This window comes from Triticum dicoccoides, chromosome 6A, assembly GCF_002162155.2.
Source record: "Triticum dicoccoides isolate Atlit2015 ecotype Zavitan chromosome 6A, WEW_v2.0, whole genome shotgun sequence".
Taxonomy (NCBI): domain Eukaryota; kingdom Viridiplantae; phylum Streptophyta; class Magnoliopsida; order Poales; family Poaceae; genus Triticum; species Triticum dicoccoides.
This window is the reverse complement of record NC_041390.1, coordinates 498,759,096-498,777,351: the sequence shown is the minus strand read 5'-3', so window position 1 is coordinate 498,777,351 and position 18,256 is coordinate 498,759,096. Positions and strand designations below refer to the sequence as shown.

General features: G+C 43.6%; 1 protein-coding gene across 2 annotated transcripts; it reads left to right on the top strand.

Annotated features, from left to right (window-relative positions):
- The first annotated feature begins 537 nt into the window (after positions 1-537).
- Positions 538-2,815, top strand: LOC119317477. 2 transcript variants are annotated; one of them, XM_037591946.1, is made up of 2 exons: positions 538-668; positions 2,316-2,815. In XM_037591946.1, the coding sequence occupies exon 2, from the start codon at positions 2,334-2,336 to the stop codon at positions 2,586-2,588; it is 255 nt and encodes an 84-aa protein (XP_037447843.1). In that variant the 5' UTR covers positions 538-668; positions 2,316-2,333; the 3' UTR covers positions 2,589-2,815. The 2 variants fall into 2 exon arrangements, with proteins under 2 accessions (XP_037447843.1, XP_037447844.1); XM_037591947.1 differs by lacking the exon at positions 538-668 and adding an exon at positions 894-1,486.
- Positions 2,816-18,256: the final 15,441 nt, after the last annotated feature.

The window sequence follows — 18,256 nt, the reverse complement described above, 5'->3', positions numbered from 1 at the left end:
CGTCCTTCCAGCGGTAGAATCGGATAACCTTTTAGGCCTCCTTTGGTTTGGTTTAGAGGAATTTAATAGAAATTTTAGAGGATAGGATTTTTATAAGATTTTTTCCTTTAAAGCCTTTTGGTTTATAGAAATGGATTCCTATTCCTACATAGGATTAGTTCATATCCTCCAAATTTCATAGGAAAATAAAAAAGAGGCTAGACTCAATGAAAAAATTCCTTTGATGTCAACCAAATAATATTTTATTTTCTATTCCTACTCATAGAATTTGAGATACATGTCATCTCATTTTCCACAAGATTTATATTTCTATGATAATCATATCCTACGAACGAAAAGAGGCCTTAGATGGAAGACGGTAGAATTGGATACGATTAATCTCGCGATCAGCGTGCCAATCCCTATCCCGTAAGACAGCGAGAGGCCGGGCGGCGTAGAGCTCGGCGCCGATCGCAGGCCGTCCATCGCGGAACGTGCGGCCGGGAGCGAGCCGGGCGGGGTCCGCCACGAGGGAGGATACGCCGCCCGCGAGATCAGGTGGTAGGAGTATATTGGAGAAAACGTCAACGGAACGTGGGTGCGTGTGTCTTGGACTATTGCCTTGCCGAAGACGACGATCTCTCTTCGCCTCTCCGTCCTCCCCAGGTCTCCTCCTCTGCTCGTCTCTGGTGAGTCCCTTCTCCAAAGCCTGTGTATGGATTCTCCCTTCGCTCGATCTGTGTCTCGGTCAAACGCCGCGGCGAAGTTAGGATTCCGCGGGCTTCCTGCTTCGGTGGTGGGTGGGGTGGGGTGGAGTGGGGTTGGGTGGGGGTGGGTGTTGTTCGTTCATCGACTTCTTGGCGAGACGCCATACTTTAGGTTAGAATTACTGTGCGCGGAAGAGTTGAGGAGCTGCTCGATCATGACGTGAGGGTTAGCAATCTCCGCTTGTTTCCTCGCGTGTCAGATCATGTTATGGAGCAGAGATCAGTGGCTTTGTTCTCTGCGCAGTTGACGAAATTATAACTACAGGACGCTTCAGATCTTTCCAGCTCTAGTATTACAGAAAGTTTGGTCTCGTCTGCACCATGAATCACGGGATCGGTGTGGCCGGTAGAGGTCTAGAGATTCTGTTAGGCTGTCAAGTGTGGAACTCGTGGTATCATTTGCTCTAGCTGCGTGTGGAAGGCTAATTTTAGGCTGTGCCGTTTGATCCAAAATTAGGTGAACAGACCGGGTGTCCAAGTCTTTGCTATTATCGGCTCTGTTCGATGGACGGCTGCTGTTGAAACATATAAAGCGTGATCTATTCTCCTGGTGCGTATAAAAGCAAGGCAAATCTCTCTAGCTACCTTGGGGGTTGGTTGTTGGAAGAAGCAACCACTAGCTTCGTTGGAGATCCATCAAAGGAACTAACGAAGCTAGAGGTTGGTTCTTCTAGCAAGTTAGGGGCCGCAAGTGTCTGGTCATTCCCTGCCCTTGTACCATATCTCCAGCCGTTCTCCGGGTTAGTTGGTCTGCAACTGTAGGAGATTTTTCATTTGATAAACATGCCATGATTAATGGTTCATTCTCAGCATGCAGCGTGGGTGCAAATTTGATGAGTGGTGGCCCTGCTAAATATTACTCTCTCCGTCCTAAAATAAGTGTCTCAACTTTGTGCTACTAACTTTGGGACGGAAGGAGTAGGAAAATAAACATCCTAAGTTAAATTCCAAACACCCCTAAACCTTAACTATGGTACTTGATCCGAAATTCATGGGCGCGGGGACTGATATAATGTTAGGACTGGCAAAATTTTGTCAGTGAATATGATTAATTGTTACAAGAGATAAGTGAAGTGTTCCTGTCATTTTTTGCTCGACGCAGAGAGCCACCATTTTTACGATGTTTCTCCGTTTTTTATTTCAATAACATTACTTACACCTATGGTTTTTTTCTGCATTTTTTTCAATGCAGAAAAATGCAAAAAACAATATAAAAAACTGCGATATGCTTCAAATTTAATGATTTTTCAAATTCCAGGCTAGCATTGAAGTTTAATTGTTCAGGGTCCAGGTGGATCAAGCACCTGGGTTAATAAATATAACTGTTATCTATTTAGCTAGTGCTTGTTGTGGTTTACTAGTACTAAATTAGCATACCAGAATGCAGATTTAGGTGTTCCTTTCCAAAGCTACATGCTGGTGAATTTGTTAGGATTCTTGATCAACTACCTTGAAATAAAATAAACTGATGAATCTGCCCTTGTTTCTCGGTTATCTTATTCCTTGAAAATTCTTCAACAAGTTGTGAATCTGATCTCCAGCATCCTTCGTTTTACACTTGAAATGCAGCATTTAGTACTTCGGTTGATGGCTTCGCCTGCAGCAGCAGCAGAGTTCACTCGGGAAACTGTTCGCCGGTCACTGATCGCAATCTCTCAGTCCCTCCCTGAGACTTCGCTCCTGAACCCCAAGGCCAACCCACCAAGCACCACCCCTGGAGCAAACACATATCGTGATGATGGGGCAGCGAAGTGCAGATCGAAGCTGATCTCGATCTCATACCCGTCCACTCCTGATGCCCTGTCCACGCCGTGCCCCCAGAAGAACGCTGCAACCGTGTGATCACTGACGCCTAAGCGTGCATACATAAGTGTTTTTCTTCTTCTTCTGAAGTTCTTCACCCTTCTGCTGTCTTGGTCTTGGTGTGGAATGGATGTACTCCAGTGCTTGTGTTTCCTGTATTCAAACTGAAACATTTGGGAAGGAAATGGAGACAATTGTACAGTGAACTGTGGTATGATACACGAACTAGCTGCTGTAAACGAGTTTGTGGTTCCAATTTCTTGCAATCTCATAGTCTGTGGCGATTAGCACTATTTGTTGAAGGGGTTAAAGATATTAAGACTGACTAGCACATATGCCCGTGCGTTGCAACGGGAGAGATATCTATTACGAGAAGCAACGGGAGAGAAATGATGTGTATTCCGAAAACAGTCTCCGCAGCGGTGGCCGACGGAGCTAGGAGGTGCAATCTTCTCGCTGGTCATGTTTGGCGTACGAGATCTTGATAGTGGTGGGGTTGGTTGGCGTCTCGTATCACGGCGTAACTGGATGTATTATCAATTGCAGCACATAATACCTAGTCGAAGAAACACGTCCTAATAACCAATGGCCAACGCGAATATTTAAGAACATAACGCATCGTCAGATTTGAAACATTTTTTGATTTTTCAAACTTATCATAAAAAAATAAAAATGAATTGGTGTAAATTCTTCGAAACATGAACAATTTTTGAAATTCCAAAAAGCTTTTTGAAAAATTCTGAATATTTCTGAAAATTATGAACAAAATTTTAAATTGGAATATTTTTTGAAATTCACAAACATTTTCTGAAAACATGGACCTTTTATAATAACCTGAATTTTTTTTGAAGTAGTGAACAACTTTTTAAATGGTAAAAATGTTTCGAACATTCACAACAATTTTGAAAAAAAAATCAATTAAGAAAATTATTATAATTTCGTAAACATTTCACTAAAACAACAAAAATTTCAAATTTAAAACATTTTTTCAAAGTCAGAAAGAAATATTGGAAATCATGAATAATTATGGAAAATAAAAACATTTTTGAAAAATGGGAACATTTTGTTTATTTCTAAAAAAATCAGAAAGGAAAAAAAATAAAGTTCTGAACATTTTTTAAAACAGAAATTTTTTAAGAATTTGCAAAAATTATCTAAAACTTGAACAAAAAATAAATAAATTCTGAGGTTTTTTAAAAACTTCGAATTTACTAAAAAAGGAAAAATGAAATTAAACTTGGAAGGGAAAAAAATAATGATATAGGACAGAAAAAGAGAAATAAACAGAAAAAGACAAAACACAGGATAAAACAAAAATGGGCCGGCCCAGTATTGGGCGACCTGTGCAAAGCTTTGGGTATTTTTTATTCCAAAATTTGATTCTTTTTTTTAAATCTGAATGTTTTTGAGAATTTTGAATTTATGAAATAAGCTATAAAAATAAACTTTGAAAAAAAGATAGGGGAAGGAGAATAGAAATTGAAGTAAAACACAAAAATAAAGAAAAATGGGCCAGCCCATTATTGGTTGTCCTATGTGAAGCTCTGACTATTTTTCGCCCAGTGCATAAAATAAAATTTTCCCAGCTGCGTGGGTAGATAAATAAGTGGGCTGGCTTCGTTGGGCCACAGCGCGCGGCCCATGCACGTAATTCTGAAAAAAGCCTTTTTTTCTAGAAAACGAACGCATAAGAATTTAGTAACATCTCGGATAGAAAAAAATTAATTTCGACCGTGAACGGATGAAAAAATTGGCGAAACACATCTTACTTTATTAGTAAAAAAAGTATAGATATAGATATAGAAGGTATAGATATAGATATAGATATAGATATATTATCCGGTGGAAACGGTTCTTACCCTTCAAGATTAAAGACCACAAATTTTTGAACTAAAAAGCAGATAGTGAACCCGTACCAACAAGCGTTGCGAGACTGGCTTCGAAACGAGAAATCAAATTCAGGTCGCCCAGATGTGGCTAAAATGCAAGTCGTGTCTCATGCTTGATAGAGTGCACGGACTTCCATAATTGAGACCCCTCCCTACGTTCACAAGCAAGAAGGGGGAGATCATGTAGATACTTTGCTTTAGTAAGCTGCAGCCACAAGCCCCCATCCTCCCTGAAGATCCGCCAAACCCATCTCAACATAAGGGCCATATTCATGCGGCGGGACACGAGAATACCTAGGCCCCCTGGCCCTCTGGTCCTTGGGCAAGCAGATATCTGCCCACTTGATCATATGGTATTTGTGACGTCCATCTCATGCTGTCAAAAGAAGAGCAATAGTTTTTGTCAAAGGAGCTATGCACATCATCTGCCAATATATCCAACCCCATCATATGCATGGGCAGGCTAGAGAGACATGAATCGAGAAGCATGGATTTGCTCCCTTTAAAGTAAATCTTCTGCACCATGGGAGGCCGAGATACAACCCGTCCCACAAGTGGGTCAAAATCCCCAACAAGCAGGATTTCCTCGAGTCACAAAGCGACATCCCCAGGTATGCAATTAAGGTTGTCCGCAATCCGCTGCTGATCGATGACCAAATACCCCATCATCACAGTCTTACTCTTATCAAAATTGATCTTAAGGTCGTACATGGCCTCAAAGCATAGGAGAAGGAACTTGAGGTTGATGATATAAAGTCCCCACCCCTCTACCGTGATCATGGTGTCATCCGCATAATGGAGGTCACACCATCTCTTGGAACAATGTGCCCAACCCCATTGAAGATGTGGATGGACATCTTAGCCTTATTCAGGATGGTTTCAAGGGTGTCGACCACGAGATTAAAGAGGAACGGGGAGATACGACCCCCTGGGTCACCCCTCGAGAATACATAAAATAGGGGACCGCCTGCCCTATGAGATATGGTTAGTGCATATTGAATTTGAAGGAAATATGCCCTAGAGGCAATAATAAAGTTATTATTTATTTCCTTATATCATGATAAATGTTTATTATTCATGCTAGAATTGTATTAACCGGAAACATAATACATGTGTGAATACATAGACAAACAGAGTGTCACTAGTATGCCTCTACTTGACTAGCTCGTTGATCAAAGATGGCTATGTTTCCTAACCATAGACATGAGTTGTCATTTGACTAACGGGATCACATCATTAGGAGAATGATGTGATTGACTTGACCCATTCTGTTAGCTTAGCACTTGATCGTTTAGTTTGTTGCTATTGCTTTCTTCATGACTTATGCATGTTCCTATGACTATGATATTATGCAACTCCCGTTTATCAGAGGAACACTTTGTGTGCTACCAAACGTCACAACGTAACTGGGTTATAAAGGTGCTCTACAGGTGTCTCCAAAGGTACTTGTTGGGTTGGCGTATTTCGAGATTAGGATTTGTCACTCCGATTGTCGGAGAGGTATCTCTGGGGCCCACTCAGTAATGCACATCACTGTAAGCCTGGCAAGCAATGCAACTAATGAGTTAGTTGCGGGATGATGTATTATGGAACGAGTAAAGAGACTTGCCGGTAACGAGATTGAACTAGGTATTGAGATATCGACGATCGAATCTCGGGCAAGTAACATACCGATGACAAAGGGAACAACGTATGTTGTTATGCAGTTTGACCGATAAAGATCTTCGTAGAATATGTGGGAGCCAATATGAGCATCCAGGTTCCGCTATTGGTTATTGACCGGAGACGTGTTTCGGTCATGTCTACATAGTTCTCGAACCCGTAGGGTCCGCACGCTTAAAGTTTCGACGACGGTTATATTATGAGTTTATGAGTTTTGATGTACCGAAGGGTGTTCGGAGTTCCGGATGTGATCACGGACATGACGAGGAGTCTCGAAATGGTCGAGACATGAAGATTGATATATTGGAAGCCTGTATTTGGATATCGGAAGTGCTCCGGGTGAAATCGGGATTTTACCGGAGTACCGAGGGGTTACCGGAACCCCCCGGGGGATTAATGGGCCATAGTAGGCCTTAGTGGAGAAGAGGAGAGGCGGCCAGGGCAAGGCCGCGCGCCCCTCCCCCCTAGTCCAAATAGGACAAGGTGAGGGGGGCGACGCCCCCCCTTTCCTTCCTCTCTCCCTCCTCTTTCCCCCTTCTCCTAATCCAACAAGGAAGGGAGGGAGTCCTACTCCCAGTGGGAGTAGGACTCCTCCTGGCGCTCCTCCTCCTGGTCGGCCGCACCTCCCCCCTTGCTGATGGGAAACATAGTAATTTCAAAAAAATTCCTACACACACGCAAGATCATGGTGATGCATAGCAACGAGACGGGAGAGTGTTGTCTACGTACCCTCGTAGACCGGCAACGGAAGTGTTGACACAACGTAGAGGAAGTAGTCGTACGTCTTCCCGATCCGACCGATCCAAGTACCGAATGTACGGCACCTCCGAGTTCTGCACACGTTCAACTCGGTGACGTCCCTCGAGTTTCGATCCAGCAAAACGTTGAGGGAGAGTTTCGTCAGCACGACGGCGTGATGATGGTGATGATGTTCTACCGACGCAGGGCTTCGCCTAAGCACCGCTACGATATGACCGAGGTGGAATGTGGTGGAAGGGGGCATCGCACACGGCTAAGGAACGATCACGAGGATCAACTTGTGTGTCATGGGGTGCCCCCTTGCCTCAGTATATAAAGGAGGGAGAGGGGGAGGTACGGCCAGCCCTATGGGTGCGCCTGGAGGAGTCCTACTCCAACCGGGAGTAGGACTCCCCCCTCTTGCCTTGTTGGAAAAGGAAGGAGGAAGGGAAAAAGAGGAAAGGGGGGCGCCGCCCCCCCCCCTTCCTTGTCCTATTCGGACTAGGGGGGAGGGGGTGCACGGCCTGCCCTGGCCGGCCGTCCTCTTCTCCCTTATGGCCCATGTAGGCCCAATAACCCCCGGGGGGTTCCGGTAACCCCCCGGTACTCCGGTAAAATCCCGATTTCACCCGGAACGTTTCCGATATCCAAATATAGGCTTCCAATATATCAATCCTTATGTCTCGACCATTTCAAGACTCCTCGTCATGTCCGTGATCACATCCGGGACTCCTAACAACCTTCGGTACATCAAAACACAAAAACCCTAATTACGATCGTCACCGAACTTTAAGCGTGCAGACCCTACGGGTTCGAGAACTATGTAGACATGACCGAGACACGTCTCCGGTCAATAATCAATAGCGGAACCTAGATGATCATAGTGGCTCCTACATATTCTACGAAGATCTTTATCGGTCAGACCGCATAACAACATACGTTGTTCCCTTTGTCATCGGTATGTTACTTGCCCGAGATTCGATCGTCGGTATCTCAATACCTAGTTCAATCTCGTTACCGGCAAGTCTCTTTACTCGTTCCATAATACATCATCCTGCAACTAACTTATTAGTTGCAATGCTTGCAAGGCTTGAGTGATGTGCATTACCGAGAGGGCCCAGAGATACCTCTCCGACAATCGGAGTGACAAATCCTAATCTCGAAATACGCCAACCCAACAAGTACCTTCGGAGACACCTGTAGAGCACCTTTATAATCACCCAGGTACGTTGTGATGTTTGGTAGCACACAAAGTGTTCCTCCGGTAAATGGGAGTTGCATAATCTCATAGTCATAGGAACATGTATAAGTTATGAAGAAAGCAATAGCAACAAACTAAACGATCAAGTGCTAAGCTAATGGAATGGGTCAAGCCAATCACATCATTCTCCTAATGATGTGATCCCGTTAATAAAATGACAACTCATGTCTATGGTTAGGAAACATAACCATCTTTGATTAACGAGCTAGTCAAGTAGAGGCATACTAGTGACTCTCTGTTTTTGTCTATGTATTCACACATGTATTATGTTTCCGGTTAATACAATTCTAGCATGAATAATAAACATTTATCATGATATAAGGAAATAAATAATAACTTTATTATCGCCTCTAGGGCATATTTCCTTCAGTCTCCCACCTGCACTAGAGTCAATAATCTAGATTACACAGTAATGATTCTAACACCCATGGAGCCTTGATGCTGATCATGTTTTGCTCGTGGAAGAGGCTTAGTCAGTGGGTCTGCAACATTCAGATCCGTATGTATCTTGCAAATTTCTATGTCTCCCACTTGGACTAAATCCCGAATGGAATTGAAGCGTCTCTTGATGTGTTTGGTTCTCTTGTGAAATCTGGATTCCTTTGCCAAGGCAATTGCACCAGTATTGTCACAAAAGATTTTCATTGGACCCGATGCACTAGGTATGACACCTAGATCGGATATGAAATCCTTCATCCAGACTCCTTCATTTGCTGCTTCCGAAGCAGCTATGTACTCCGCTTCACATGTAGATCCCGCCACGATGCTTTGTTTAGAACTGCACCAACTAACAGCTCCACCGTTCAGTAAAAACACGTATCCAGTTTGCGATTTAGAATCGTCCGGATCAGTGTCAAAGCTTGCATCAACGTAACCATTTACGATGAGCTCTTTGTCACCTCCATATACGAGAAACATATCCTTAGTCCTTTTCAGGTATTTCAGGATGTTCTCGACCGCTATCCAGTGATCCACTCCTGGATTACTTTGGTACCTCCCTGCTAGACTTATAGCAAGGCACACATCAGGTCTGGTGCACAGTATTGCATACATGATAGAGCCTATGGCTGAAGCATAGGGAACATCTTTCATTTTCTCTCTATCTTCTGCGGTGGTCGGACATTGAGTCCTACTCAACTTTACACCTTGTAACACAGGCAAGAACCCTTTCTTTGCTTGATCCATTTTGAACTTATTCAAAACCTTGTCAAGGTATGTGCTTTGTGAAAGTCCAATTAAGCGTCTTGATCTATCTCTATAGATCTTAATGCCCAATATGTAAGCAGCTTCACCGAGGTCTTTCATTGAAAAACTCTTATTCAAGTATCCCTTTATGCTATCCAGAAATTCTATATCATTTCCAATCAATAATATGTCATCCACATATAATATCAGAAATGCTACAGAGCTCCCACTCACTTTCTTGTAAATACAGGCTTCTCCAAAAGTCTGTACAAAACCAAATGCTTTGATCACACTATCAAAGCATTTATTCCAACTCCGAGAGGCTTTCACCAGTCCATAAATGGATCGCTGTAGCTTGCACACTTTGTTAGCTCCCTTTGGATCGACAAAACCTTCTGGTTGCATCATATACAACTCTTCTTCCAGAAATCCATTCAGGAATATAGTTTTGACATCCATTTGCCAAATTTCATAATCATAAAATGCGGCAACATGATTCGGACAGACTTAAGCATCGCTACGGGTGAGAAGGTCTCATCGTAGTCAATCCCTTGAACTTGACGAAAACCTTTTGCAACGTCGAGCTTTGTAGACAGTAACATTACCGTCAGCGTCAGTCTTCTTCTTGAAGATCCATTTATTCTCAATTGCTTGCCGATCAACGGGCAAGTCAACCAAAGTCCACACTTTGTTCTCATACATGGATCCCATCTCAGATTTCATGGCTTCTAGCCATTTTGCGGAATCTGGGCTCACCGTCGCTTCTTCATAGTTCGTAGGTTCATCATGATCTAGTAGCATGACTTCCAGAACAAGATTACCGTACCACTCTGGTGCGGATCTTACTCTGGTTGATCTACGAGGTTCGGTAGTAACTTGATCTGAAGTTTCATGATCATTATCATTAGCTTCATCACTAATTGGTGTAGGTGTCACAGAAACCGGTTTCTGTGATGTACTACTTTCCAATAAGGGAGCAGGTACAGTTACCTCATCAAGTTCTACTTTTCTCCCACTCACTTATTTCAAGAGAAACTCCTTCTCTAGAAAAACTCCGAATTTAGCAACAGAAGTTTTGCCTTCGGATCTGTGATAGAAGGTGTACCCAACAGTCTCCTTTGGGTATCCTATGAAGACACATTTCTCCGATTTGGGTTCGAGCTTATCAGGTTGAAGCTTTTTCACATAAGCATCGCAGCCCCAAACTTTCAGAAACGACAATTTTGGTTTCTTGCCAAACCACGGTTCATAAGGCGTCGTCTCAACGGATTTCGGTGGTGTCCTATTTAACGTGAATGCAGCCGTCTCTAAAGCATAACCCCAAAATGATAACGATAAATCAGTAAGAGACATCATAGATCGCACCATATCTAATAAAGTACGATTACGACGTTCGGGCACACCATTACGCTGTGGTGTTCCGGGTGGCGTGAGTTGCGAAACTATTCCGCATTGTTTCAAATGTAGACCAAACTTGTAACTCAAATATTCTCCTCCACGATCAGATCGTAGAAACTTTATTTTCTTGTTACGATGATTTTCATCTTCACTCTGAAATTCTTTGAACTTTTCAAATGTTTCAGACTTATGTTTCATTAAGTAGATATACCCATATATGCTTAAATCATTTGTGAAGGTGAGAAAATAACGATATCCGCCACGAGCCTCAACATTCATTGGACCACATACATCTGTATGTATGATTTCCAACAAATCCGTTGCTCTCTCCATAGTACCGGAGAACGGCGTTTTAGTCATCTTACCCATGAGGCATGGTTCGCAAGTACCAAGTGATTCATAATCAAGTAGTTCCAAAAGTCCATCAGTATGGAGTTTCTTCATGCGCTTTACACCGATATGACCTAAACGGCAGTGCCACAAATAAGTTGCACTATCATTATCAACTCTGCATCTTTTGATTTCAACATTATGAATATGTGTATCACTACTATCGAGATTCATCAAAAATAGACCACTCGTCAAGGGTGCATGACCATAAAAGATATTACTCATATAAATAGAACAACCATTATTCTCAGATTTAAATGAATAATCGTCTCGCATCAAACAAGATCCAGATATAATGTTCATGCTCAACGCTGGCACCAAATAACAATTATTTAGGTCTAATACTAATCCCGAAGGTAGATGTAGAGGTAGTGTGCCGACCGCGATCACATCGACTTTGGAACCATTTCCCATGTGCATCGTCACTTCGTCCTTAGCCAATCTTCGCTTAATCCGTAGCCCCTGTTTCGAGTTGCAAATGTTAGCAACAGAACCAGTATCAAATACCCAGGTGCTACTGCGAGCATTAGTAAGGTACACATCAATAACATGTATATCACATATACCTTTGTTCACTTTGCCATCCTTCTTATCCGCCAAATACTTGGGGCAGTTCCGCTTCCAGTGACCAGTCTGCTTGCAGTAGAAGCACTCAGTCTCAGGCTTAGGTCCAGACTTGGGTTTCTTGTCCTGAGCAGCAACTTGTTTGATGTTCTTCTTGAAGTTCCCTTTCTTCTTCCCTTTGCCTTTTTTCTTGAAAATGGTGGTCTTATTGACCATCAACACTTGATGCTCCTTTTTGATTTCTACCTCCACGGCTTTTAGCATCGCGAAGAGCTCAGGAATAGTTTTATTCATCCCTTGCATATTATAGTTCATCACGAAGCTTTTGTAGCTTGGTGGTAGTGATTGAAGAACTCTGTCAATGACACTATCAACAGGAGGATTAACCCCCAGTTGAGTCAAGTGATTATGATACCCAGACATTTTGAGTATATGTTCACTGACAGAACTATTCTCCTCCATCTTGCAGCTATAGAACTTATTGGAGACTTCATATCTCTCAATCCGGGCATTTGCTTGAAATATTAACTTCAACTCCTGGAACATCTCATATGCTCCATGACGTTCAAAACATCGTTGAAGACCCGGTTCTAAGCCATAAAGCATGGCACACTGAACTACCAAGTAGTCATCAGCTTTGCTCTGCCAGACGTTTATACATCTGGTGTCGCTCCTGCAGCAGGCTTGGCACTTAGCGGTGCTTCCAGGATGTAATTCTTCTGTGCAGCAATGAGGATAATCCTCAAGTTACGAACCCAATCCCTGTAATTACTACCATCATCTTTCAACTTTGCCTTCTCAAGGAACGCATTAAAATTCAACGGAACAACAACACGAGCCATCTATCTACAACCAAACATAGACAAGCAAGATACTATCAGGTACTAAGTTCATGATAAATTTAAGTTCAATTAATCATATTACTTAAGAACTCCCACTTAGAAAGATATCCCTCTAATCCTCTAAGTGATCACGTGATCCAAATCAACTAAACCATGTCCGATCATCACGTGAGATGGAGTAGTTTCATTGGTGAACATCACTATGTTGATCATATCTACTATATGATTCACGCTCGACCTTTTGGTCTCCGTGTTCCGAGGCCATATCTGTATATGCTTGGCTCGTCAAGTATAACTTGAGTATTCCGCGTGTGCAACTATTTTGCACCCGATGTATTTGAACATAGAGCCTATCACACCCGATCATCACGTGGTGTCTCAGCACGAAGAACTTTCGCAACGGTGCATACTCAGGGAGAACACTTCTTGATAATTAGTGAGAGATCATCTTAAAATGATACCGTCAATCAAAGCAAGATAAGATGCATAAAAGATAAACATCACATGCAATCAATATGTGATATGATATGGCCATCATCATCTTGTGCTTGCGATCTCCATCTTCGAAGCACCGTCATGATCACCATCGTCACCGGCGCGACACCTTGATCTCCATCGTAGCATCGTTGTCGTCTCGTCAATCTTATGCTTCTACGACTATCGCTACTGCTTAGTGATAAAGTAAAGCATTACAGTGCGATTGCATTGCATACAATAAAGTGACAACCATATGGCTCCTGCCAGTTGCCGATAACTCGGTTACAAAACATGATCATCTCATACAATAAAATTTAGCATCATTTTTTGACCATATCACATCACAACATGCCTTGCAAAAACAAGTTAGACGTCCTCTACTTTGTTTGTTGCAAGTTTTACGTGGCTGCTACGGGCTTAAGCAAGAACCAATCTTACCTACGCATCAAAAACCACAATGATAGTTTGTCAAGTTGGTGTTGTTTTAACCTTCGCAAGGACCGGGCGTAGCCACACTCGGTTCAACTAAAGTTGGAGAAACTGACACCCGCCAGCCACCTGTGTGCAAAGCACGTCGGTAGAACCAGTCTCGCGTAAGCATACACGTAATGTCGGTCCGGGCCGCTTCATCCAACAATACCGCCGAACCAAAGTATGACATGCTGGTAAGTAGTATGACTTATATCGCCCACAACTCACTTGTGTTCTACTTGTGCACAACATCAACGCATAAAACCTAGGCTCGGATGCCACTGATGGGAAACGTAGTAGTTTCAAAAAATTTCCTACGCACACGCAAGATCATGGTGATGCATAGCAACGAGAGGGGAGAGTGTTGTCTACGTACCCTCGTAGACCGGCAACGGAAGTGTTGACACAACGTAGAGGAAGTAGTCGTACGTCTTCCCGATCCGACCGATCCAAGTACCGAACGTACGGCACCTTCGAGTTCTGCACACATTCAACTCGGTGACGTCCCTCGAGTTTCGATCCAGCAAAACATTGAGGGAGAGTTTCGTCAGCACGACAGCGTGCTGACCGTGATGATGTTCTACCGACGCAGGGCTTTGCCTAAGCACCGCTACGATATGACCGAGGTGGAATATGGTGGAAGGGGGCACCGCACACGGCTAAGGAACGATCACGAGGATCAACTTGTGTGTCATGTGGTGCCCCCTTGCCTCAGTATATAAAGGAGGGAGAGGGGGAGGTGCGGCCGGCCCTATGGGTGCGCCTAGAGGAGTCCTACTCCAACCAGGAGTAGGACTCCCCCCTCTTGCCTTGTTGGAAAAGGAAGGAGGAAGGGAGAAAGAGGAAAGGGGGGCGCTGCCCCCCCCCCTTCCTTGTCCTATTCGGACTAGGGGGGAGGGGGCGCACGGCCTGCCCTGGCCGGCCGTCCTCTTCTCCCTTATGGCCCATGTAGGCCCAATAACCCCCGGGGGGTTCCGGTAACCCCCCGGTACTCCGGTAAAATCCCGATTTCACCCGGAACGTTTCCGATATCCAAATATAGGCTTCCAATATATCAATCTTTATGTCTCGACCATTTCGAGACTCCTCGTCATGTCCGTGATGACATCCGGGACTCCGAACAACCTTCGGTACATCAAAACACAAAAACCCTAATTACGATCGTCACCGAACTTTAAGCGTGCGGACCCTACGGGTTCGAGAACTATGTAGACATGACCGAGACACGTCTCCGGTCAATAACCAATAGCGGAACCTGGATGCTCATATTGGCTCCTACATATTCTACGAAGATCTTTATCGGTCAGACCGCATAAAAACATACGTTGTCCCCTTTGTCATCGGTATGTTACTTGCCCGAGATTCGATCGTCGGTATCTCAATACCTAGTTCAATCTCGTTACCGGCAAGTCTCTTTACTCGTTCCGTAATACATCATCCTGCAACTAACTTATTAGTTGCAATGCTTGCAAGGCTTGAGTGATGTGCATTACCGAGAGGGCCCAGAGATACCTCTCCGACAATCAGAGTGACAAATCCTAATCTCGAAATATGCCAACCCAACAAGTACCTTTGGAGACACCTCTAGAGCACCTTTATAATCACCCAGTTACGTTGTGACGTTTGGTAGCACACAAAGTATTCCTCCGATAAACGGGAGTTGCATAATCTCATAGTCATAGGAACATGTATAAGTTATGAAGAAAGCAATAGCAACAAACTAAATGATCAAGTGCTAAGCTAACGGAATGGGTCAAGTCAATCACATCATTCTCCTAATGATGTGATCCCGTTAATCAAATGACAACTCATGTCTATGGTTAGGAAACATAACCATCTTTGATTAACGAGCTAGTCAAGTAGAGGCATACTAGTGACTCTCTGTTTTTGTCTATGTATTCACACATGTATTATGTTTCCGGTTAATACAATTCTAGCATGAATAATAAACATTTATCATGATATAAGGAAATAAATAATAACTTTATTATTGCCTCTAGGGCATATTTCCTTCACTTGCTCCTTTATATACAGGGGCAGGGGCACCCCATAGACACAACAATTGATTTGATCTTTTAGCCGTGTGCGGTGCCCCCCTCCACCATAGTCCACCTCAATAATACTGTAGTGGTGCTTAGGCGAAGCCCTGCGTCGGTAGAACATCATCGTCGTCACCACGCCGTCATGCTGACGAAACTCTCCCTGAACACTCGGCTGGATCGGAGTTCGAGGGACGTCATCGGACTGAACGTGTGCTGAACTCGGAGGTGCCGTGCGTTCGGTACTTGATCGGTCGGATCGTGAAGACGTACGACTACATCAACCGCGTTATGCTAATGCTTCCACTTTCGGTCTATGAGGGTACATGGACAACACTCTCCCCTCTTGTTGCTATGCATCACCATGATCTTGCGTGTGCGTAGGAAAATTTTGAAATTACTACGTTCCCCAATAGTGGCATCCGAGCCTGGTTTTATGCGTAGATGTCATATGCACGATTACAACACAAGTGAGTTGTGGGCGATATAAGTCATGCTGCTTACCAACATGTCATACTTTGGTTCAGCGGTATTGTTGGATGAAGCGGCCCGGACCGACATTACGCGTATGCTTACGCGAGACTGGTTCTACCAACGTGCTTTGCACATAGGTGGCTGGCGGGTGTCAGTTTCTCCAACTTTAGTTGAGCTGAGTGTGGCTACGCCCGGTCCTTACGAAGGTTAAAACAACACCAACTTGAGAAACTATCGTTGTGGTTTTGATGCGTAGGTAAGAACGGTTCTTGCTCAGCCCGTAGCAGCCACGTAAAACTTGCAACAACAAAGTAGATGACGTCTAACTTGTTTTTGCAGGGCATGTTGTGATGTGATATGGTCAAAGCATGATGCTAAATTTTATTGTATGAGATGATCATGTTTTGTAACCGACTTATCAGCAACTGACAGGAGCCATATGGTTGTCGCTTTATTGTATGCAATGCAATCGCCCTGTAATGCTTTACTTTATCACTAAGCGGTAGCAATAGTCGTAGAAGCATAAGATTGGCGAGATGACAATGATGCTATGATGGAGATCAAGGTGTCGCGCCGGTGATGATGGTGATCATGACGGTGCTTCGGAGATGGAGATCACAAGCACAAGATGATGATGGCCATATCATATCACTTATATTGATTGCATGTGATGTTTATCTTTTATGCATCTTATCTTGCTTTGATTGACGGTAGCATTATAAGATGATCTCTCACTAAATTTCAAGATAAAAGTGTTCTCCCTGAGTATGCACCATTGCCAAAGTTCGTCGTGCCCAGACACCACATGATGATCGGGTGTGATAAGCTCTACATCCATCTACAACGGGTGCAAGCCAGTTTTGCACACGCAGAATACTCAGGTTAAACTTGACGAGCCTAGCATATGTAGATATGGCCTCGGAACACTGAGACCGAAAGGTCGAGCGTGAATCATATAGTAGATATGATCAACATAAGTGATATTCACCATTGAAAGCTACTCCATTTCACGTGATGATCAGTTATGGTTTAGTTGATTTGGATCACGTGATCACTTAGAGGATTAGAGGGATGTATATCTAAGAGGGAGTTCTTAAGTAATATGATTAATTGAACTTAAATTTATCATGAACTTAGTCCTGGTAGTATTAGCATATCTATGTTGTAGATCAATAGCTCACGTTTAGCTCCCCTGTTTTATTTTTGATATGTTCCTAGAGAAAACTAAGTTGAAAGATGTTAGTAGTGATACGTCTCCAACGTATCTATAATTTTTGATTGCTCCATGCTATATTATCTACTGTTTTGGGCAATATTGGGCTTTATTTTCCACTTTTATATTACTTTTGGGACTAACCTATTAACCGGAGGCCCAGCTCAGATTTGTTGTTTTATGCCTATTTCAGTGTTTTGAAGAAAAGGAATATCAGAGGGAGTCGAAACGAAACGAAATCAACTGGAGAAGTTATTTTTGGAAGGAAACACACTTGATGGACTTGGACCCCACGTCAGAAGATACGGGAGCTGCCCACGAGGGTGGGGGGTGCGCCCCCCTAGGGCGCGCCCCTGCCTCGTGGGGCCCCCGTGGCTCCCCTGACGTGCTTCTTCTGCCTATATAACTCCATATACCCTAAAACTTCCAGAACGAAGATCGGAAGTTCTGCCGCCAGAAGCCTCCGTAGCCACCGAAAACCAATCTAGACCCGTTCTGGTGCCCTGCCGGAGGGGGCAATCCCTCTCCGGTGGCCATCTTCATCATCCCGGTGCTCTCCATGACGAGGAGGGAGTAGTTCTCCCTCGGGGCTGAGGGTATGTACCAGTAGCTATGTGTTTGATCTCTCTCTCTCTCTCTTGTGTTCTTGATTTGGCATGATCTTGATGTATCGCGAGCTTTGCTATTATAGTTGGATCTTATGTTTCTCCTCCCCCTCTTCTCTCTTGTAATGAATTGAGTTTCCCCTTTGAAGTAATCTTACCGGATTGAGTCTTTAAAGACTTGAGAACACTTGATGTATGTCTTGCCGTGAATATCTGTGGTGACAATGGGATATCACGTGCCACTTGATGTATGTTTTGGTGACCAACTTGCGGGTTCCGCCCATGAACCTATGCATAGGGGTTGACACACGTTTTCGTCGTGATTCTCCGGTAGAACTTTGGGGCACTCTTTGAGGTCCTTTGTGTTGGTTGAATAGATGAATCTGAGATTGTGTGACACATATCGTATAATCATACCCACGGATACTTGAGGTGACAATGGAGTATCTAGGTGACATTAGGGTTTTGGTTGATTTGTGTCTTAAGGTGTTATTCTAGT

Bases quoted from the DNA above. Each gene is read 5' to 3' on its own strand.
- LOC119317477 (XM_037591946.1), top strand. From the start codon at position 2,334: ATGGCTTCGCCTGCAGCAGCAGCAGAGTTCACTCGGGAAACTGTTCGC.